Source organism: Brachycentrus maculatus, unplaced genomic scaffold (genome assembly GCF_059751285.1).
Source record: "Brachycentrus maculatus isolate JH-2025_06_01 unplaced genomic scaffold, ASM5975128v1 h1tg000617l, whole genome shotgun sequence".
In the NCBI taxonomy this organism is placed as follows: Eukaryota; Metazoa; Arthropoda; class Insecta; order Trichoptera; family Brachycentridae; genus Brachycentrus; species Brachycentrus maculatus.
In genome coordinates this window covers 61,449-87,809 of record NW_028281355.1, presented here as the reverse complement: position 1 = coordinate 87,809, position 26,361 = coordinate 61,449, and the positions used below count along the sequence as shown (strand labels likewise).

The 26,361-nt window shown below is 28.6% G+C and overlaps 1 protein-coding gene across 4 annotated transcripts; it reads left to right on the top strand.

The window, feature by feature from the left end:
- LOC148301045 (uncharacterized) lies at positions 1 to 26,145 on the top strand. Of its 4 annotated transcripts, none has more exons than XM_088273884.1 (5): positions 1 to 60; positions 14,318 to 14,435; positions 22,411 to 22,607; positions 23,242 to 23,815; positions 25,026 to 26,145. In XM_088273884.1, the coding sequence occupies exons 2-5, from the start codon at positions 14,409 to 14,411 to the stop codon at positions 25,098 to 25,100; spliced, it is 873 nt and encodes a 290-aa protein (XP_088130010.1). In that variant the 5' UTR covers positions 1 to 60; positions 14,318 to 14,408; the 3' UTR covers positions 25,101 to 26,145. The 4 variants fall into 4 exon arrangements, with proteins under 4 accessions (XP_088130010.1, XP_088130011.1, XP_088130013.1 ...); XM_088273885.1 differs by having other exon boundaries at positions 10 to 144; XM_088273887.1 differs by having other exon boundaries at positions 13 to 115.
- Positions 26,146 to 26,361: the final 216 nt, after the last annotated feature.

Below are 26,361 nucleotides of genomic sequence, written 5' to 3'. Positions count from 1 at the left end.
CGCGTTTGACGGCGGGAAAAGAGTTACGCGCATGCGCAGTGCATTGGAAAGTTTTCCGCGGTAAATAGATTACTCCATACAATCTGTACTTGGCTGTTTATATGTGCTGCAAGAGGTTAGGTTAGGTTAGTTTCGTTATCATTTGTAAGTGTATTATGTCATTACTCCTCACGACAATGAAAGCACTGGAAAATATTCAAATATTCATCGCATTTGTGACAGTGACATTTCAGTGATTTATTTTTAAAACTATTTTATTTGTGATTTTAAAATAAACATATTTTTGTGCATATTCTCGATTGACTGGATACATTTCATCCTTTTGATTAATCTTTAAAATTGTTGCTAATTAATTTATTTTTTCAATAACGATTTCGAACGAAAAAAAATACATAAATCAGTTTGTATTCAGGGTTACATATTGGTATTTCGGTACATTCAAATTACCAATAACTCTAACAAGAGCTTACTAGCAATGTATCTGTTTATTAATTTATAACGCCATCCTTCAAAATATTATGAACTTAATTTTCTACGTTGTAGTTTTTTTTTGTTTATTCCATAAACTTTGTTTTTGGTCAATATTTGGAATAAAATACTAAATTTTATACAACTTGATACCCATTTCATTTGGGAAAGAGATTCATGTGTGTAGTTTAACATAAACAACAACACTTAATACTATTTACTCAAAATACAAAGTAAAAAAAGTATTTGAAGCATTAAGAATTATTATTTATAATTCGTATTGTGCGTTCTAATTGACGACTACTAACTATGCAAGTACTAAAAAAATATGTTTTAAAAATAATATAAAATAATAATAACAGTATAATACAAAAGAAATGCTAAAAATATAAAGATACTTTTAAACATGAAAAACATACTATTTATTTTATGCCAGTGTTTGATTTTTAATGTAATGTACTAATTAACAGTAATAACTTTTCTTTTATTTTTAACCCCCGTTTGTTTCATACATCGAAATACGCTTCACATATATATTGCAATATGCATTTGCATCGTGACGATTTAATAGTTATAACTCATTGATTCAGTGACTCACAAATATCAAGATTATAATTAATATTTTATATCTAGTGCCTGCTTAATGGTAAATAATAGGTTCGGTGAAATGAGTCCATATCCGAAATTGAGTTTGTTAACCTTAACACATCGAGTAACTAAACGTTAAATTATTACTTTATTAAAAGTAACAACATTAACTTTGCGGTCAGGTATTATTACAAAATGTTAGTATGTAACCAGTAGCAAGATTTTAGCTTACCAGTTTTGAGATGTACCCATCTCTTCGGCAGAACAATCACTACACTAGCATACAGACGATAAGATCTACTAGCACTACATTACTCATCACTCACATTACTCACATTAGCCACACTATTAATCAAGTGTTAGTCCTGACGAAGAGACGGGTATGTTCAGATACTGGTATACTAAAATCTCGATTACTGGTTATCTACTAACTTCACTAGCATTTGTTAGAACGTTCGTAGACGTAGGGGGCGCCAATTTTTTTAGAAGTATTCTACTCCCACCGCTATAAGATATCTCATGACATGGTCGTGCTACAGTGTATACAAAAAATATTGTGGTTAAATTTTTATTAATTAAAATGTAATAATAATTGTTAAAAGTTATCCGTCATCTTTAAAGGTGGGGACTGACCGGAGCATTTCGTTGTAACGTAACACGTTACGATGCGAGCATTCGTATATTCAGTCGCTGTACTGAATATACGAATGCTCGCATCGTAACGTGCTCCGCGAAATGCTCCGGTCAGTCCTCACCTTTAGGTGAGACTACTTATATACATACTTATATATTTGTCCGCCTCCGTGGTGTAATGGTTAGCTTGTTTGGCTACCATGTAGAAGGTCCCGGGTTCGATTTCCAAGGGGGAGTGAAAATAAATATTGTTGATTTCAAACCCTAATGTTTATTTAATACTCACCTTGCCATCATTTAAATAACGATCAAGATAACACTGCCTCAATACGATGCAGTGCCCTATGAACCATTAGGTGTGGATAAGGGTTAGAGGAAGACTTATAGTAGTCGGGAAATACTTAAGTATTATGAGGTTTCTGTTACCATACTAACTAAAATATACAATGATCTTTTTGGGTTATTTTTTTTTTATTTATTCATCGTTTTTCGTTTACCAGTAAAAAGAAGAAAATTACATTTTAGTCTTTGCAATGCGCATAGGCCTTTTATCGCACGATGTTGTATGCGTGGGATAAAAAGAAAAAAATCCATTAAAACCCCTCAAAATAAAGTTTGTAGGGATACACGATACATAAACCTTTTATCGTATTCGTATGGACCATAAAAAAGTATTGCTTAAGTATGACATCCTGTGTCCTCGCCAGATATTCATGATACCACAGAACGTACATTAGTGTACTTAACCAATATTTGTATGTAAGAGAAAAGCGATGATGTATTTTTTGTGACATCATAAATTTAGCAACATTTATTCTTCATCAATTCTAAAAAAATCAGTACTCATCTTACTCGTTTATGTAAATTTGTATTGTGAATCAGAATGCTAAAACAATAACCTATAAAATACCAATGTATTACCATAAAACTTTCACCATTACAAAGTTTTTCTTTGTGCTAACTGATAAAGCAACGTTATCTTGAGCGTAAAAACAAGTCTTGCCCTTCGAGTAACATGAAATATTATATATAATGCAAATAAAATACAAATTAATGATAATCCCACCATGAAACGAACCAGGAGCGTCATGTACGGTAGTTAAACGTGATAACCACTACATTATAGTGGCGAAAAGATTACTTTTATAATAACATAACTTTTATCAAATTCGAATTTAAAAATCCATATTGCGTTAGTTATAAAAATGTCTCTTCAAATATTTATGCTTTCCGGTATATAACCTACTAAATAGAACCAACATAACTTCGTATTTAGATTTATAATGAGGAAGTTACATATGAATTTTAAAAAAGTAATTAAAAGTTTCTTTCTGACTAAAATAAGTTGCCGATATGTAAATTATAACCAACATAACACATCGACACGACCTTTTGTAATGTGGATGATGTATGGAAAATAAACACATTTCCAGTTTTAACAACGACATTGGCTTTGAAGGTTAAAGCATATTTTAAAAGCAACATCTCTCATAGTTCGAACAGAGATAAAACATTTTTGCATTGTCAACACAGCGATACTTTAAATATACTGGTTTGAAATACGCATTTTGTTGAATATATCTCTTTGGTCATAAAAAAGACGAAATACCTCCATACAGAAATTAGGACATTTCGCTCACTCCTTTCAAGAACGTCATAAATCAAAAAACTTGATTTTTCAGAAGAACATTTTTAAAGTTTAAAAATATAATACAATGTACTAAAAATAAATATCAAGCCACTTATTGAACTTTTTACTTTGCAACAGATCGTTTTAGGTAAAACCTGAAGGTTTTTTCTCTATTTGAAACATATTTAGTATATTTAAAAAAATTATTGAACGATACCTTTTCTTCAAAATGCAAAAACAACACTTTCTGCCCTGTAGCGGGTAAATATTAAGTTTAAAATATGCCGCTTTTGCTGGTATATAGTACATTTTCTGGGCATTTGGAAAACATGCACAACTGAAAATTGACGTTTTTTGATATATGACGTTGTTGAAAGGAGTGAGGGATATATTTAAATAAAAGGGTCTCCGCTAAATAAAAGCTTTTTCTTATCAACGATAGATACAGCCACGAACTCACACATTAAGTGACGAGAGATTTATATGAATATATGCATGAGTTACAAAAAATTGAGAAGTGTAGTTGTCAATCAAAGGCACAAGAGTGAATGTTCCAAGTGTATAAAGCACTTAACCAGCCTAAGACAGGTCAAAAGCCCTCATAATCCCAAACTTCCATATGCTTTCTCTGCGTTGTGATGTCGAATTATAAAAATAACTTCTAAATGGAGAAATCCAAATTTGTGAACAAGGATTTAGGCACACCCAAAATGTGGTAAACTATGTTTATTTTAACGGATTTTAATTCGTAATGCAGAAAACTTATATTATTAGCGTTAGTCAGTCTTTGATTTACAGGTAGTTACAAGATAAATTGTAAATTTGGACATACTCAGATAAAGAACATTTTATTATTTTTTTTTAATATTAAAATAGCAAATACATAAGTATTTATAATGTTTTATATATATATATATATATATATATATATATATATATATATATATATATATATATATATATATATATATATATATATATATATATATATATATATATATATAAATATATATATATATATATATATATATATATATATATATATATATATATATATATATATATATATATATATATATATATATATATATATATATATATATATATATATATATATATATATTTATGTATATATATATATATATATATATATATTTATATATATATATATATATATATATATTTATATATATATATATATATATATATACATATATATATATATATATATATATATATATATATATATATATATATATATATATATATATATATATATATATATATATATATATATATATAAAATAAATAAATAAAAAAAAATATATATATATATATATATATACACACAAACACAAATCGTGACAAGCGATACAATTTGATAACATTGATACAGTAGTTAACAGTAGATAAGTGCTGAAATATCAACGGGAATAGAACTTTCTTTTCAAATAGATGTAATAAAAAATGACATTTTACGATAAGAAAATATTGAGAAGCGAAGCAGAAAATTAAAAATAAATATATTGACGTCATAAAGAAAGCTCTCATAAACCATTCATATTGATTTGCTTTCAAAATAGGTAAATAGATAGTATCAATGTACCTTCCAAAATTTATTAAATGACATCATTGTTTCCGTAAAACTTTTATTCAATAAACGAGTAAAGTACGGATGCAGTGTCACCATTAAGTGAGCTATTCGGAGAAACAATTTTAAAATATCATTTAACATTTTGTTTTAAGAAATATTACAATGGGTTTTGACATTAGTTTGAAAATGCCATAACTAGGCGAAGAAATTGTCACAAATTTTATTTTAATGTGTTTTTAACAATAAAATACGATTTAGTAGATTCTAAAAATCAAAGCTTGATTTATGCATTTTATATATAAATTAAAATGGAGATCTACAAATAAAATCTAAATCTATAAAGAAATGAATTACGTTTATTTTTTACCATAAAAAAAACAGTTTAAAATTAACCCTGTTATGTTATAAATTATTCATCTTTCAATGTGAACCATTTAACGTGTTTTACCATGAATTTTCTTATTTTTAGAACAGGCATCCTGTGTAAAAATAAATTTCTAATATCGGTCACAATTAGATGAGGTTAGGACATAGAAAATAAGGATGTTTTTATCCCTTTTTATAGTTTAACAAATCTAAATTTTAACAGGACTTGTGAATACGGGTGTATACCTTTCAGTGTACATTCTTTTAGTACAAGAAATTCGTGTAAATAAATAAAAACTTGTACCAATATATTAAGACAACCTTTGAATCCACTTTTCCACATTTATTATCCATCACTTACAAGTCAAATCCATGTTATTACGATTATATCGACAGACATCTACTATTGGTGATACATGTATATGGTAAAGTCGAACACAGCCTTCGCAAAATAGAATGTCGAACAAAAAGGGGAAAAAGTTGTTTAATCTCGATTCAAATTCGTGATTCTTCGCTCATCTGCCTTGGGATTCTGCGCTCCATCTTGAATACTCTAACCCTGTCACTGTGACCGCCATTTGCATTGCCACCAATTAATTTCGCATTGACGTTATAATTGATTTTATTACAGACAATGGGCATCGTTAGATCTTCTAATCATACAAAAAAAAGCGTGTCGAAAAGATGCAAGTACCAATCAGAAGTATTTATCACGCCAACTTTTTCATTATAATTAACGTTCATCGATTTAAAATATATATAATTACCGCTCGACTGATAAAGATAATTTTGTTGGAAGAAAAAAGTGGAATATTAAGTGTATTAAGAATGTCAGCTGCGTGTCGACACACACTTTACATGATAATAAATAGGTACTTACGTATTTTATATGGATTTTAAAACGAGATTTTTAATAAATATGTATTTAAACATATTTAACCTTAATAAAGTTGCTCAACCACACAAATCTAAAGTCGAATAATCGTTTCAATGTATAATAGAACTTCGATCCACGTGGTGTTAACTCGAACGTCAATTATAAATATATGAGAGTAACATTTCTCACATCTCAACATAGTTGAAGAAGATATGGAAGAAGTCTGGGTATTTACAGGGCTTATGATCTGTCATGGACTGGTTAAGTGATCACTTTACACACGTGCAACATTCCTCATTCTACCCATGATTACAACCACACTACTTAAAAAATTTAAACTCCTACGTACTTGTATATCGTTAATCTCATGATATTGTCTGTATATGTGAGTTCACTGGAGCCATCTATGGTTGGATTGGGAAAGATTTTATTTGCGCGCTATACAGAGACACTTTAACTCTACCCCGTTGGCACTTTTCTGAAACACCACATGAAGGTTGCGGAACAAAATTATCATCGTGCAATAGATAGCATACGAATTCCTTCGTCCAAAACAAGAATATTAGTTTCATTTATATGATACGTGTCCTGTGTCCTACAATTTTTCTCCTGTGAGATTGAGAGGGGAAGAAAGAGAGCGATCGAAAAAATGAGCGAAAGAAGTTTGGCCGGGCGGGTAAAAAAATATGGTGGCAGAAACTTTTTGATTTATTCTGCAAACTCCCACATACTTAAATGTACTCTACCATTTAAAAAAAATCAGTGCTTCGCAATATCGTTCCACCAATTCAAATGATTTTGTCTTGTGATTTTACATAATTTTAGTCAATTTTACTTGTTCTCTGGCGTCAATGAGAGATTTTAAGTTTTACTTTGGTTTGCCTAAATTCACTAAATGCGGGTACTAAACTGATTTCAGTTCCGGTTATTTCTTTCTTATAATTTTCTCATTGCATAATGTGAATTTGTTTATTCTTATATATATTTACATGCAAGTTTCTGATTCTATGCTTCAGTAGTTAAATAGCAGTTATATAGTTTCGAAAGAGTTTGGCGAATTGAGTGATATTAAAATTAAATAACGTGACGAGTGTTAAAAAAGGGATTGATTCGTGTACCTACTACAACTTGCTCTGTGATTCCAAAAAAAAACATAGTAAATTTCCCTACAATAGTAACGATCTCACTATTTGGTAATCTCCTTTAGGAACTGAATAAGAGAATTGAAAAAAATATTACAAACTTCTTACTTTGTCGTTCTTTATGAGAAACAATTTTTTCCTGCAACATAATAAAATGTATCTATATTTCTGTAAATCTATAATATTATCTAAGAAATCGGAAGTGATGTATTTACTGACATAATTTTTATCGCCTTTGTGAATTGAACAACCGTGTATTTCTTAAAGAAATACTTCCTTACAAATTCACTGCTTCGTAAACAGGTCATTGAATCGGGCTGTGTACGCTGTACATCATCTGATGATTGATAAATTGATACCAAACCAACAAAAGAGTATTAACTAAAAAAAACATGTTAAACGTAGGCATTCATTAGTTCCCATAGTTATTCGAACGATGATTTCATACATAGCGTGACTAATTAAGACAACAATGCCTGAGGATCGCTGTCAGGTACCATGATATTTTTCCTAGAAAAACCTGTAATATAATTATTATGGTAAATCCTAAGGTCATAAATGATTATTCGCACGCTCGTTTTCAAATAAAAAAAACTATTTTTCTGACAATGAGAAAAATTCATTCTTTTTGTGGCTTTTGTGACAACGCTAAGAAATTATCATTCTTTACTGATTTAATGATTTTTCGAAAAACACAAAATGTTTTAAAAGAAAAATTAAAACACTTTGATCACCTTCAGGTATGAAACAAAAGATGAGAAAAGAAAACGTGAAAAAAATAATTGTTCGTATTCTCTATTTCTCAGTGAGTATTCTCGGTAACTGTGTCATATTGCTTGTCTAAAACACATTTTACTAAAATATCTCACTAAAATTAATAACAAACCACACAACGTTTTAAATAACGTCTTCAAATACTTGCATTACGGACATTTATTTTGAAAATATAAATGTTTCAATTGGAATTAAATAAAAATACATCTCAACACAGATGAGGAAGAATATGAAAGTCAAGACAAATGCCTAGCCCCGTAAATACGGGGCTTGCGACCGTCATAGGCTGGTTTAAGTGTTCACTTTACACACGTGTAACATTCACCAATTGTCCCAGCAATTCTATCCCTTAAACCAGCCTATGACGGTCGGTAGCCCCGTGAATGCCCAGACATTTATATTCATCTTCATCTATGTTGAGATGTCAAAAAATAATATGAAAAATAATTGCAATAATTGGAGGTATTCCTGATTGTGAACAAGTATTTGGACACATTCAAAATGTTATCAAAATGAATAATTTATTATTAGATTAAAACCAATGTTTTTAGCTTTTCTACTTTTTTATTTGACCAGCGACCGGGTTTCGTCGTTACCGACATCATCAGACCAGTCTGATGATGTCGGTAACGACGAAACCCGGTCGCTGGTCAAATAAAAAAGTGGAAAAGCTAAAAATATTGATTTTAATCTAATAATAAATTAAAAATGCAATTCCATCACGAAGTGTCAGTGGATAATATAAATCTATCAAAATGAATAATTTTCATTAAATATTTGCCATATATTGCATCATCACCAGTAAAATAAGTTACCACCCACATTTGGGTCCCAGCTTGACATTAACCAACCAATTATTTCGGAAAGCACGTTAGATTGATGTATGGCTTCCACATATGGACTTGCTGATGGTATAAAACCACAGGTGATCATTATGTTCATTGGTAGAGTTACCTGTAATTTTATGTATGTTATGTTGAATTCTTCTTAGATCATGGCAGCGAAACAAGGAAGGCAATGATACAATGCTAGGTGAGCACTGAGCACCTTCGTAATGTAATATGTAGGTAACTTCTAGTAGTTAACTGACTCGTTGTTAAAGAAGTTCGCACGATTCCATCGCAATAACGAAATAGAATATTTGTGTTCTTTTATTAAGGGGGTAATTGGTTAGATATAATTACAAAAAAATGTCTTAATACGACGGTGAATTTCCTTAAATCGTAGATATTCTGACCGAGACTGGGATTCCATACGGACGTTGATGCGTTTGCTAGGTATTGTAGGTATTGTAGGTAATTTAAAAATAGGTTTCATTTATTTTTCTTTAGTTTAGTTTAGGTCGACAACCGGTTTAAAAATACTTAAGTTCCGCATAGAATCCCAACTCAGGACGTCGATTCCAAAGACGTTAATACCCGTACGTAGTGTATGTTAGATGAAATTAAGTACTGATTGGTAACAAATAATAATGCCATTTTTTAATGAAATTAACTTCGTGAAAATATAGATCGTCGACCGGTTTAAAAATACTAGTTTTTCAATTGCCAGCTCTGCGACTACGCGTTACTTTGACTGAGTCTGGTTAAATGGAAAAGAAATAAAATACAAATCACACATATCTAACATGTTTAATTTCACAATGCTAGTAATGCAAATATTAAAAATCTATGTAACAAAAGTGCATTAAAAAACATTAAAAAATGACAGCAAATGTCAACAAATACGCTATACGTCATGAGCAATAGTAGGTACGGGCTGTGTTGCTGTAACGTTCAACTGATGGTGCTGTTACGGTAAAAATACTGTTTTTCAAAATAATACATGATTTACCCTTCACCATTTATTATATCACTATTATATTTATATTTAAAAAGGCAGATAAAACACGGGCATATTTAACAGTCAAAATTTCAAAGCATTCGGTGATAACTTTAGAATATTTATGATTTTTATGAAACTAGCAAAAACTCTTTTATTTGTTAAGATAATATTAGCGGCTTAAGTTTTGTGAAAATAAAGCATAATATAGTAATTAGATACTTTCTATGTTTTTTATAAATACTTAATTTAGGATTTTCACCATCGAATTAGTGGTTTAAAAAAAAAATCAAATTGACCCCGAGCTGTAGTCGTGTTATGCAAAGGCATATCAATATGAAAAAAATAATAGACCGTATTAAAAAATCGTGCTCATCTTCTAGAAACAAAAACAAATTATTTGTAAACACGTTTCACGTCCGTGACTCATGAATTTGTTTAAAAAGCTGGATACGCTCGAAATATGTATTACATAAAATCAATGGTAGGTAATGAATTACTAGCGACGAGTATAAACCAGACCTTCATAGCTATATTTAAGAATAACGCAAACTTAAGACCATAAAATGTTTTTCCTTCACAATTTTTTATTCCGAATTTGCATAAAAGTGACCATCTAAACGCTGCATGATTTGTTGTGTCATCACGGTGGTACGTGATGACTATGAATGGTTCTAAGCTTTGGGTAATTTATGGGAATGATCGAGAAAATGTACCTCGTGTGTACATTCTGCTTAGCATGCGCTTCACGACTTTGTTACATCAAGAAGATATATCGCTTTACTTGAAAATGGCTGAGAAACCTTCTGTTACGATTTAGAAAGGATACAAATAGCACGATTTGATGCGTTTTTTACATAATATTAAATTGTCCAAAACACTCATTTAGTAAGTAATTACTTTTTTTACACATCAATAAAGGTCACGTATATTCAATAAGTGCTAATGAACGGTAAACTCAAAGAGTAGTTGTCTTCAATATACATTAACAATTAAATTATGAGTATATTTCAGAAACGTGTTCCAGCATTCTAGTTAAAAGGAGTAGGGTGAACTATGATTAGTTATTCGTGCAAACGACTGGCAAAAACATATATGAGCATTTACACGCCTTACGACTTGTCATAGGCTGGTTTAGATACGTTTAACATTCAACATTCTACCCATGATTGTCGAATAGTGGGTAATATTTATACTAAGCGATTAAAATTACTGCCTTTGAATAAACTATTGAAGTGGCCAAATATAAAAGCTTAGGAAAGTAAGTAACTTTTAATCATCTAAAAATAAAGCTACTCGTATGTTTGATACTATTGAAAATTTATCCGTGGGCAAACACCGTTAATAGATTTGCTATATAAATCGATTTTTTTCCATTTCGAAGATGAAAAAATCCTCTACTTTTGCAACAAACTGCAAACCAATAATTGAAGTCTTAATCTTCAAAATGTCAATGGTCGAAGCCAAAAAGTTCAATAAACTAATTTCCGTAATGACTTCAGAGGTTAACACGATTTTATACCCATGTATTAATTCAACAAGTTTTTTGTAACGATAAAATGAAGAACTTATGATTTATTTTACTAGCTTTTTAGTAAAATATTTTACCTACAATATGATTTGAGTTTTACCTATAACAGAACCTCCTTATATGTATTTTATATAATATATCATATATGTCGTTGATTAAATTATGAAATAATTAATTCACAATATTCTTTTCTTGATGGCGTTTTTAAATATTGGCGTCTAGAAAAAAATGCATTGTGACGTAAGAACATTAAAACACAATCTCAAAAATATTAATGATCCATGTAAAATGAAATCCTAAAAACTAATCCATTTAAAATTTCTAATATTGTTAGTTTTGAATTGAAATATAACGAGTTTTTAAATTGATATAAAATTAATCATAATCATTGAAATAATTTGCATTATTAAAGACCAAATCTATTTTTTATATTTGTTTTTAAGTAGACACAATTTTTTCAGTATAAATAAAATACAACATTTATAAACATATGAGTAATATTACAGGAAAACTGTCAAAATTAGCATGTTTACTTTTGCAAAAAATGTCCAAAAATGTCCGATTTTATATGTAATTATTAATAAAACTACAAATTATTTAACGCTATTTATTTTGATTTTAGACGAGATATACTAGATTAAGCAAGTGGTTATTGCAAATGACGCGAACTTTGTTTACACAGCCATTTGTTAACTTTTTGATGCGTAATAAATACGTTATTTTATTGCATTAAATTATTGAGGTACGTAGTACAAAATATATAACAAGAAATCCATACTTGTAGCTTACGAAGATACGAGATACGTACGATGGACCAGTTGACCTCCAAGTTTCATTATGCACATAAAATGCATAACTTGAAGTGCAGTAGCGTATTGTAGATAAATAAACACGTAATTACATAAGATTTGTGTATTATTATTTTTTACAATGCGCCTTCAATATTAATTCTAGTGCAAATAAAATTTACGACTATATCTTCATGTTACCACAAAATTATCTTAATATATAAAAATGAATAAAGAAATTAAAAAAATATATTAATTTCCATTATTAAAACGTATCTCGAAGATGATTAATAATAATTACAATAAAAAAATTGTCTGGTATATTTAACATATATTTTAAAAATCATAATAAAAAAATAATGAAAAACATTTTACATATAAGTAATTGGTTAAATTTTATTCATTTCAATATTTTCATACATAAATTATAACCAGTTTTTAAAAAGTAATGATACCAAATAAACGTTTAATATTTATTTTATCTACGATTTTGTCATTTTTAATAATTTGAAAACAAAAACAATTATTTATTAAAAAGCGAATTATTTATTCACCTCCTTTTTTTTTATTATATGTAATTCTTAACCTTTTATTATTTTCAATAAGGTAAAATCTTGAGAGGTAAAGATGCTTCAAACTATTTTTACTAGAACTTTATGTGATATATTATAAAACTTTATTGATAAAATATAATAACGAAAAAAACAAAATACAATCATTTGAATAGTTAGTAGATTTTTCACATAATATACCAATGTTTACATGTAATTTCCGGTGTCATGCAAACGTTTTATAAAGTATGTACATATTAATCTATCACGGGAATGATGAAACTAAAGATTTTTTTAAAATTAATTATCGGCTTGGTTCATTAAAATATGTTTAAAGGGGCTTACATACTCGTATATACGCTGTATAATAACGCATTAAAAACGCAAACTAGAATTGGAAGATAACGTATGAAAAATAAAATGTTATTTGTAATTCCATTTAGTACGAAACAAATATTTCAAAATTTTCTTTTCAGTATCAATAATTTACTGACAAAACTGATGGATGTTTGATAATATTGACAAAAAAATTAAAATGGTTTAAAAATGGCAAAGTTAGAAATAAAAGTCTCTTTATTAGGTTTCCCCAGTCTGCAGAACTTCACTATTTTGCTTACTTACTGGCTCTGATGCGTAAGACTCGTCATTTTTAGCAATAAGCCCGAAAAGGAACAACATATTTTTTCTGCTTATAGCAGGGTCTTTCGATCACTGTTAGTTTAAGAAGATAAATAAAAATTCATAAATATCATGCGTTTAGTTTTTTAGTTGAATAAATCTGTCACGCGTCACCTTCTGCCTTCTAGTATCAGAAACAAGGTCTTCTTGCGGTAGAAGTAATAAACGGTTCAATAGTAAATAATGTCATAAATATGGAGCAATGTTTTCCATATTATCTTTATTAATAGTGAGTTTCCTGATGAATTATATATTCGTATAAATTATAATACACGTGTCCATAAAATCATATAATATTATGTCAATTCTTTAAAAATAATAAATAGCTTTTGGTATACTCATCAAGCAAAACAAAATCCAGGACATCGATTACATATGAAAGATAACGCATAAAAACGCAAATAAGATAACTTTAACTTTACTTCCATTTAGTAAGAATCAAATATTTCATCATTTTCTTTTCAGTATCATTTACTTCCTGGTAATACTGATCAACGACCGTTTCAAGAATGGCAAAGGTAGAAATAAAAATCCAGTCTTAAGATAAGTTAATGTCATCTACACTAAGAAGTAATTTTTTATCTTTCATAATATGTATTTAGTTGCCTTTCCTTGCAGTTATTTATGCCTGTAATTCATTTTGAACAAGAAAGAAAGACAAAAACAATCTGCTGACATTTGTAAATCCATAAGAAAAACAATTATTTTTATGAAAATTAAGATTTAACTGAATTCCAATTAGGGATATAATATTTCAGTACTCAGAATATAATATTTCATATGCAATATGAGTAACTTATTTTCAAACGTAACATAACCTCTCACAGCACAAAAAAATAGTGCGTAATAATATGTATTTTTGAACCCGTGTTACAGCGATTTAATATTAATGTGTAGTGTAATTCAATCAATAATTTATTAAGTGAATGTGTAATAAATAACTTTAAGTGTTCCAAAAATATATAAAATGGAAATCTTCATACATCCGAAAATGGTAAGTTTATTTTATTTTATTTTTCCTTGGCCTGCAGATTGTTAACAATAATAATTACACGTGTGTTGCATAATATTGTACATACATTGTAAGTACATAAATATATCTGACATGTTATTTTAATGATTGCTGGATGAAATGTTTTGAGGAAAGGTTGAAATTTGTAATGATGTAGATTCAAATAATTAGTTGTATTGTTCATAATATTTCTTTACACATTATTTTTTAAATCTAACGTTTAGTGTTATGTTTTTGTAAACATATGTTGTTTTCCCATTTAGCCCTATTCACTATCTAGCGTAAAATCGTTTTTGAACAACAATTCTAATAGCACTTCTGATAAAAACACCATTTTAAATTGATTATAAACATTAAAGATGTGATAAAAATGTAATAATAAATTATGGTTTTGGTTATTTGTTTGTTTAAAAAAATACAAACGTTAACTAATTTGATTTGATTTATTTCAATAGTAAGATACCATAAATTAGATGTTTAATATTCTAATTTATGGTAAATGGATTGTGTTGAATGGATTGAAACACGTGTATATTTTAAGAAATATGTTTTTAAATATACATTAAAAAAGTGTGGTATCTACCAAGCAAAATTTAAATTTAAAGTCACTATTTTTTTTACTTAAAGTGATGCTAAATTTAATTAATATATGTAATATATATATATATATATATATATATATATATATATGTATATATATATATATATATATATATATATATATATATATATATTTATATATATATATATATATATATATATATATATATATATATATATATATATATATATATATATATATATATATATATATTTATATACATATTTCTTTTTTAAAAAGATTTTTGCAATTTTTTTGTAAAGGTACCACCAGACTACAATCTATTGAAAGTATTATTTAGATTTGTCAATTTCAAGGTCTAAGTGATATTTTCAAATACTATTTTCTGAACTGACATAATTTTAAAGCATCAAAATAAAAATGAAAGGTTTATAGTTTTAATATGCATAAAGATAAGTAAAGAGAGTGGTTCGACAAAAGCATTATATACGCAGTGAAAATAAATGCTACCTTCTTTCGGTGAATTCTATTTTTTTTAATATATTTTTGGTACTGCCAACCAGAAATGATGTTATAGAAAAAACTCATTTGATGAACTCCTGAATAATTCGTTAGAAATTAAAACCCAGAATTAATGTTAAATGTATCTACACTACGTAGATAGTAAGTTTTCCAATACTGCCCGTGGATGTATTGGAAAACGTGCTATCTACGTAGTGTAGATAAATCACAGTAGAGTCGGATCGCGGTATATATTGTAATATAAACTCAACCGCTCAGAAAAGTACCGAATTTTATCTATAAAATGTTTTCTTAATGTTGTGGTATTTGAGTTGTATAAGTGCCGATATAATGGTGTCATTTTGGTATGAATAGTCGGTAGTTTTACAAGTAATTATGTTTACGTCGTGGTATATATCCCGACGTGATTCCATTGTGAATTTTTTTGTTAGTTATGTTGGTTCTATAATTAACATTGAATTCAAATCAAATCTTATTTAATTATTTTCCCATGTTATGACTTTTCATTAAAATATATCGTTATATCTAATTTTGTATATTAATTAAAAACAATGAACATTATTAACTTTTTACGTAATATACTTAAAGGGAACGTGAGTAAAGGTAGACATTTAACTGGTGAGATGACGATGCGGTTTCAATTCCCCTCTGTTAAAAAAAATCAACATATATTTCAAAAGGGTATATTTTGTATAACAGTATATTCATAAGGGTACCGTAACATCAACCAAATTTATAAAAAAACTTTAACTAGAATTGAGATTGAGCATTGATGAATTATTTTTAAAATATTAATCCAAACAATCACAATTGTGGTTAGAAATTACGATCTTCATGATAATCGAAGCCTTGAATGTTTGTAACACTGATTAGTCTATTCAATTAAATATGTGCCATCGATCTAACCATGTATAAGTGAACCGTGGATAAAATGTAAAGAGGTTAAGTATTATAATATTATAATACTCTTTTTGTGCACCGAGGAATGCGATGTCGAGGCCATCTTCATAATAATATCATCGTTCGATAAGGCAACTTTCACCATAACTTAAATAAGTTTCACCATTTTCTGTCATCCATTGACAACATTTGCCATTATTTTAAATCTTAAAATGGATTTAATTACATGAAGTTATGGAAAAGATTAAACATATATGTAGATATATATTTTGTTTTCAATTAATATATTTTTTTTTAATTTTAATCTAATTCTATCAGACGAAACTTGATTCGGATGGTTTATATTTCAAGATAGTTTGAGTGACATCTAACACAAATTCTCGTACAATGATATTTTAAAATATTTATATCCAACCGATCTATATAAAAATTCGTACCAAACGTACCAAACTTGAATTTACAAATATTTTTTAACACCGAGTAGAAGAACACAATGTTACCAACCATTTACTCTGCCAATTTTTTAATCAAATATTGCCAGTAACTCATCCCTACCAAGAATTCAAAAAGCGTTTAGTAATTTATTTTTAGTGAATGAGGGGTTAGATATAATTGAGGAATCTAGACAGTCATTTGAAAATAAATTGTTAATGGGTAATTTGTATTTGTCGCCAAATGCTTTATCTTCTGTATTGGGAGCTTATGGGCTTTATTCCTGTTTTCCCGATAGGCGAATTATTTTTTTTATTTATATTAATGAATTTGGTTAATAAGAGGGAAAATACAATAGGAGATATAGTACGTTCATAGTATTATTCATAATAGATATGGTTCGGAAACGACCGAATCTTAACAATTCGTTCAGATATACTGAGCCGCTGATCCGATATGAAAACCCAATCATATGTTAAATGATTCAGACATTTAGTTTGATTCCATCGATCTTAGTCATTGTCGTCTACACGTTTAACAATTCAGCACGTCGTCGACATTATATTAATTTTTTAAAGAATCGCTGAGTAAAAAAAAACTATGGTATTCTAGTTCGATTTTTAGGATTTGTTAAAAAAAACTTACTTAGGTCAACGATGCTGGTCCGTCTGAATTAATTGACGAATAAATAATAAAATTATATTAAAGATTCATCGTTAAAATGATCTGGTTTTGATAAAAAAAAGATAATTAATTTAGATAATTAGAATTACGACCACCTTCGTAAAATGCTACCTCAAGATTATTAAGTTTTAACTTTAACCGTACATAATTTGTAATAAGAAAATCTTTAACGTTAATATATATATATATATATATATATATATATATATATATATATATATATATATATATATATATATATATATATATATATATATATATATATATATATATATATATATATATATATATATATATATATATATATATATATATATATATATATACATATATATATATATATATATATATATATATATATATATATATATATATATATATATATATATTTATATATATATATATATGTATATATATATATAAATATATATATATATATATATATATATATATATATATATATATATATATATATATATATATATATATATATATATATATATATATGCATTTAATTACGTTCGTTGTGAACTAAAATTCCTTAAAATATTAATATTATAAAATGTTGCAATACTTCACCATAGAATAGCGTGAGAATATAACGTTAAGATGATGAATTAAAATCCCTTCAAATGGGTAAATTATACTTAATTACTGAAAAACCTGCCGCGTAAAATAATTATTTTAATAACTCGTTTCCAAACGAGTATATAACAATTTGAGTAGGTATTCGATATAGTCGTAAGATGTTATTTGTTTTATTTACGATTAATTAAAATTAAAGTAAAAACAACAATATAACCAGTATATACGTACGTATATAATGTTTTATTAAAAAAATGTACATTCTAAATAATTTGTATTCGAAGCGCTTAATGGTTTTATTAGATTGTATTTAAAAAAAAAAAAAATTGCATTTTTATATATTCACAACATTTTTAGTGTGTCCAAATACTTGTTCACAAATCAGGGTTTTCTCTACTTGGGAGTAATTTTTAGTTTTTTTTTGCATCTCAGCTGAGCATAAATGAAGATGAATATGGAAGTGTGGGTATTTACAGGCCTTATGCTTTACACACGTGCAACATTAACCACTTCACCGAAAATTGACAACTTCACTACTACATTTTTTGGAACTCTTGTATATATAATCAATCTAACACAATATGTAGGTACAAATGATTTCAAAACAGCCATCTTTGTTGGATTAAACACATTTTATTTGGATGTGTGAAAGATCCAAGCCCCGGATTGTTTTACATACTGGGAAAAGCCTGAAAACATGATTTTCATTTTTTTATGTGGCGTGTGCGTAGGTATACCAGTATACAATATGCAAATTCACTGTCATATAAAGCTACTACTACTACAACCATCACGCCAATTCAACACCACACTCTTCTGTCCTGAAACACACTCCTAGCTTCCTTAACATTCATATGTCTAGTCACACATGCCCTCTGATTACGCAGACTTTTAACACCACCAGATTTTAGTTTTGATTGATCAGTTCGTGACATTTTTTTCGGCCGTCCTCGTTCCGTTCGGGAGAACACATTCGGCTTACATTCACCAAACATACGTTATCAGTCATCTCTTGTTATCCATTCGCTCCACATGCCCATACCAACTGAAATAAAGCTAATTCTAATTTTAAAGTAAGAAATAAAAACAACAACAAAAAACAACGTACAATGTAAAAAAATTATAAACAATTAAATTGTAACTTTGTTTTAAAATCACTATAAATATTTTAATATAACTTAATTATAATGTCTACCGGTACTAAGACGGATTAATCAGTCTTATAATTAATTAGTATAAATCAGTCTTGATAAAATAGCGGTTAGCTTCGAAACCAGTAGACATTATAATTTAGTTATAATAAAATATTTAAATTGATTTTAAAACAAAGTTACATTTTAATTACAAAATGGAAAATCTCAAACTTAGTGCTTCAAATATAAATTATGTAAAAAAATATTTAGGAAAATATATAAAATAAAACAAATTTTAAAATCTAAGTTTGAAAAGTGGATTAAGAGTATGAAACTATAATTCTACTCGTACATCTGCGTTGTTTTGGTTGCATTATTCACGAACTGACATTTTTGTGAACGGTTCAGCGCGCGGCGTGAGAATTTCCGTCGAATGACTTACAAACTATATCGCCTACTTAATAAATTAATAGCAGGTACATAGACTTCTTCCAAACTTACATTTCGTAAATTTAATTTGCATTGTTAGATATTTGCTAACCTATTTACTCTTTTGTAATCTAAAATAATTAAGCGAAACAGCTACATAGTAACTTGTGATTACTCAACGGAAACATCGGAAATTCTGGGTTTAAATCATTCCAAAAAAACACGCATATTTATTAAAACGGTAACTCTTTTCAAAGTTCTTTGTGATAGCTAAAACAGTTTTTAAGTAGTCAGTATTTGCTTTTTCAAACTTTTTGCTTTTTTTGTCGTCAATGGTAACTTACAAAAGAATACGAGTACAATATTCTTGAAAAAAAGTTGAATACGAGATCGCGGCTCGTTTGGGTAGGTATTTCACCTGAAATTAATGTTTAAAACGTGTTCTAGTACAATGTGATATGTTTTATCAATCTGAATTATTTTAAAGATATTTTTTCACTTATCTTATTCATTCTTTTCACACCGACCAACTTTCCCTTAAATAGAGGGGCATGGAAATATCCTTGTAAAATAAATGTCAATTTTTTTTTTAATCTTGATAAAATAAGAAGAATATTTTAATGGTAAAGTGAGATTTTTTTATTTTATTAAGTTAAAACAAAGTGTATTACTGATTTATTTTGTTTAACATTTAAACAACTAGGTTTTTAGAGGAATAGTCGATCCATCGGCAGGTAATTTATAACATCTTACTTATTGTATCTTATGAATAAAGAAATTTCTTTAACATAAAATAGAATATTTGATTATATTATGTCGATGAGAAACTTCTCTTCAAAAATTAGAGCGTACATTAGAATCGCTGATTCAGTAATATTTTAAGTTATTTAAATAAATCATAAGTAATTATGAAGCTTTAAAAATTAATGCACCATCAGTAGTAATAAAATACAATTAAAAGAAACTGTCGCATGAATCAAATATCATTTTTAATTGTATTTTTTTTTTAATTTATCTATTTAATTACAGATAAATTAACATCCGCTAATTACAAATATTATACTGGCGCCGTGGAGAAGTTAGGTAGACGCTCGACTGCGAAACTGGCGTCGCGGGTTCGATTCCTGCTAAGTATAAAATAAATTCAAGAAAGATTTATTTTTGATTAGTCAGGTGTTTGTGATGTATTTTTCACATCACAAACACCCTTCCCATACTTACCATCCTACCTGCAAACAAGCCTCTAAAAGTAAAGGTTTTGCGGGTTATTTAAAAAAAAAGAGGTTGTTCCTACACATATAAACATGGTAGTAGTTGATAAAACATTCATTACTTGATTATTGAATATAGACACAAAATACGTATTAATAAGCACATTTTTTGTATTTTATTTACTTTTCAGTAAAACTCGATGCAGTCAACATTTTTTTCGTATTAATCGAAACATAAATTACAATGGTATTTACATGAATAAATAAACGTTTAAGCCTCTCTTGCGGCTATACTAAAATAAATGTTCGTATATTTCAAACTAAAATGGGCATATTCATTTAATGGACGTTCTTACAAATCTTGTAAAATACGTTAGCATTAATCATAAACAACGATTTAATTTGTACGTTGGTAAATTCTCATAATTTGATGGAAATTTGTATTGCTCGATGTTTCATACATAATGATTTTGCAAACGCTCCTCTGAATCGGAGTGACACTGCGAGTATTTCACAAAATAATACCAATTTAAGTCTTTGGGCAATCAAAATTAATTAAAGATAAATAATGGAGAGCGATTATTCTTCGAGAAAAATTAAATCAGTCATCTCTAAATCAAGTACACAATTTGTAGTATAATAAATTAATGTTCACGTCTGTAACTACACGGATAGATCTTGTTGTGCTTGTTAAAATTAAGAATGTAATCTTAACATTGGCACTGGCGTAATTAAGTATTTGATACTAAAAAAGCTGAAAAGAATCATGAATGCTCGAAACAACAGTAAACAGTAAGATGAAATAAAGATTACATTATTAAGAATCCAGCTGTGGTCCCGTGGTTAGCTGATTTTCATGTTTTAGGTGGAATCAACCCCTACATAATTACTTACCTACAACGACCTACGAAAAAAATTATATTTGTTCACAGCATTTATGAGTGTGTTCAAAAATTTGGGATTTTTCCACTTAGGAGAAGAAGATTATGGAAGTATACAGGGTTTAAAACCTGTCACAACCTGGTTAAGTGGTCACTTTACACACCTGTAACTAACCATTTACTATTCTAAAAAATATTTTCTCTTTTCTAACACTTTCAAGGAAAATTTCAAGGAAAATTTAAATATGGATATGAGCTTTTCAGTACTTGTCGGTTTGTAGGATCATACACACACACATTAACAAAAAGAAACATATTAATTGGGGTCATGCCATGTTTTTATTTTCATGTAATATTTTTATTTATTTAATATGGTTACAAAAGTTTTTTTTTACTGATTTTAATGAATTTTTTACACATATCTACTTTTACAATCTTAAAATTAATAACGTAGTCCTTTCCAATAAAGAAACTAAGCTGTTGTGCTTGGAGAGCGACTTACACTTATTCTTATGATTAATCATTGTTTATGTTTCTTGGTAACATAATTTATTAACATGTTATTTTGTGTTAATCCCTTCAATACGTATGATGATTGATTTAAGTTTTTTTTCACAGAACCTGGTATTCCTCCTCATCTCCGTATCGTGGATAGCAGGGGCGGGGGGGATATCGGTGAAGTGGGGTACGAGCGGGGGTCCCATAGTACCCCCTACCCCCGCGCCCCCCACCCCCCCTCCCCAGCCGCCCTACCGAGCACCAGCTCCCGCGTGGGAGGACCAGTCTGGAGACATTCCCAACCCTAATCCCTACAGGTAATTAGAAATTGGAAGAAATAATAACGTATCATTTATTTAGCTACTTTTTAGTGATGATCACTCAAAACAAGGGTTTAAAGATCAATCCAATTTAATGCCAGCATATTCGGTGTTAATTAGCTTAGACGAAGTGATTTCATTCATTTAACAATATCTCAACATATTAAAAAGCGTTAGATTTTTAACTTTCACATACACATTTTATTCATTAAAAATATGATTAATTTTTTACATAAATTTATAATAAATTACATAAATTTACATAAATTTATATTTGATTCTCTTAGTGTCATAGTGTAAAAGATGGTAAACAGAATATCATGGTAAATTTGATATTTATGAATAAATTGTGAATTTTAAAAATACGTAATCCTGAATGCTTTAAAACAATGATGATTCGTTTGATTCTGGAATATCAACTTCATTCAATTATTCTTTTAAGTATATAAATACAAAAAAAAATATATTTTATTATAGTGGTAAAAGGTCTTTGTGTTACAGGATATGAATTATTTTCCTATTATAATCATCCTTTTATTATTAAACACGAGTAGTGCATTCATTTTCATATCGATTGTACAAGTGTATGTTTTCAATTTTTTCTAACAATTTTGTGGTGCATTTGTTTCAGGGCTCCTGTTCTGCCGCAACTCGCTCATTTCTTCACAACAAAGGCCCCGAGTCATGTACCGTCATCCGTGCAGTCCCCCGCACAACCAATCTCAAGGAACAGATACACCCACATCGTGTACAACCCTCTCCCCAAAACACAATCCCAGCCTGCCACCACGACTCTCTCGCCACTCAAATCGTTCGTCAACGCCTACGCCCAACCAACCAAACAAGCCCCTGTGCAGAGCACCCAACCTCCGACCAACAATGCCCAGCCGACAAACCAAGAAGAGTACCGACCCGAACCCAACTACCAATCCTTGGAATCCAAGAGCGACTCCAACTATTTCGGCAGCAGTTACCAAGTGCCACAACTCGGAGTCAGATATATTCCAGGATTTGGATATAAATACTTCACTCCAGAACAAGACGCAGATCCGAGGAAATATAGCAAATCCTATACATACGATATCCGAAACAAGCACAACACATTGGATTCTAATGACATTTTTGGCGAGAGACAGCACCAGAATGATTTGGATTTGAGTTATGAAAAAGAAATGGCTCTGAGAATTAAGAAGTCACCAACGCAGGTATTGAGGAATTCGATTTCTTATAATTTATTGCGGATGAAAAATCAATACGTATATACTTAAACACTCGTATATAAAATAGTCTGCGAATAACGTTTCAATAAAATAATAATTGTACACAATTTATTGTTATAATCATGGCAATATTTATGCATCCGTTATTTTAATAATGGTATTTCTACGTGTCCATGTGATCTTTGGTTGTTGCTGCAATACCTCGCGTATTATGTAATTAATAAGTCCTTAAGACACGACACTCATTACTAACACAGCATCTAAATTTTTAAATAAGTAGGTACTACTCAAACGCAATATTTTCTCATCCATCTCACAAATCCTAACAATCTTTTGACAAATTGACGAATTAATAAGCTTATTATGCTTGACATAATCCTATTCATTAAAATACTAAAGAGATCAAGAAGTTCATCAACAAAAGCTTTTTTAGCCCGCTTGTTGATTCATTCTAGTAGATATTATTATGCGGTGTTTGCGAGTATGAGAGTTTCTTTTCAAAAATATTTCACTTGCTTTCCCTCTATTCATCAGCCGTATTCAAACGCGTTAACTGAAAATAAACTTCTTTTCACATTCTGTGTTAAGGTTTATAGAATTAGCAATCGGTGAGTAGCGTTACCGAATACGGAGACTCGTCGAGGAAAGGTAATAAATGTAAAACATGCGCCAAATGTGTTAACGTAATAGACCATGTATAGGCAATAGTGTAGAAAACTCTTATATTTCATATTCGTCGATAGTGACATAAGAATTTATTGACTTCTGATAAGTATGCCTTATAAATTCTACAACATAACTAAATAAATCATTCGGTATAAAATATTTCCTTTGAGAATTTGCGCCGTGCGAATCTAAAGTAAATAGGACCGTATAGTTTGTACATACGAGTACGATTCGCTTTTTGGTACGAAATTATGTGTGTTTGGATACATATTTGCTACTTATGCAATCAGAAATGATTTTTTTATTTGTAAAAAACATTACTTTATAAAAAGATCACGGGTCAAACAAAGTATTAAAAGAAAAAATAGAAAAATTTAAATCAAAACGAATGTTTAATAGGAAAAAATAAGTAAAAAAAACCAAATAAATAGACAAAAATATTTCCGATCTTAAAAAAATCAAAATAAATCTGAATTTGAAATGGGTCTAACGGTTTCACATAATCATAATGATGTCATTATTTTTACAGTTTTTCGTGCCGCAGCTGCCCATTCAGTACTACAACCAGCAATTCTTCTATCCTGGAAATTACCCGAAGCATTAGCGAAGATAATTGTTATACGAGGAACATTTCCTTTAGTATCCGAAGATATAAGTGTTTGAAAGTGTAATAAACGAAGAAATTCACAATAAAAGGTCACAGATTATGAAGCTAATAAGGATTTTTAATCGTAACAAAGCGAGTGTATTGAACTGTTTTATTGAATGACAATCAAAAATATAACAATTGAATGTTTACGTGCCGTAACTCCCGGTTCTTCAAGGTTTTCGGGAATACAATGAAATGCTAAAATTAGAGGTTCAATTGATATCACATTTTTATCGAAATGGAAACAATATATTTTCGATAAGAAATACAGATCTCCGATAAAGATAATAATATCTTGCCTATTGTCTTACAAAAGGTCAACTTTATTTTGGGTTCAATTAAAATATTTTTTGATAAATGAAAATACTTCGTTCGAAAAATTTTATACAAGTATTCCTTTTTAAAATTGTTTACGAGTAAAATTCTAGATTAGATGTAATTCAAAGCATTACAATAATTATTGTGAGTTCTTTATGGCCATAAAAAAAACACATTAACAATAATAATACTTACTGTATGTAGGTACAGATAAAATCGGCACCCATGAAGTAAATATGTGCAAGTCCAATATATTTATAAAGAAATGATAATGCTTATGAATGTTTATAGTTATTTGCCCTTTTTATTGACATTCCTACCGCAGAAGAATATTTTTTAAGTATATTATACTTCGTATATACAAATGCAACACCATAACTCTTATGGTTTTTGAAAATTCTCATTTAGGTCATGCGTCAGATTTATCAAAATCAACAATTCGTGATGCACATACTATAACATATAGTTATATATTTTGTACAGTTTGTGATTTATGAATTTTCGATTACACTTAAATTTTTGTAAACTCATTAATTGCTTTATATAAACAATAAAAATCACTGTAAATGCAAAAAAAAATATTAAAACAGATGCTGTCATTAATTTACTTGAGTCATATGTGTGCTATACTTTTTAAACTGTTTAAAATAATATTTATTTTAATAAAAAAATCAAAATACTTTACATTTGTTTTTAATCCCATCCTTTTCATATATTGTTACATTATCTCTCTTTTGATTTACGTCATTTTTCATCTTTGAATGAAAATGATTCACTTCATATGTAGGAAATTGATTTTCAATAACGTAGGTTTATTATGTTTTTTCTAAGGTCGATATAATAATTCTTCTTCTCCATACCCTTATCCCCATCCAATAGTGCGTAGGGCACTGAATCG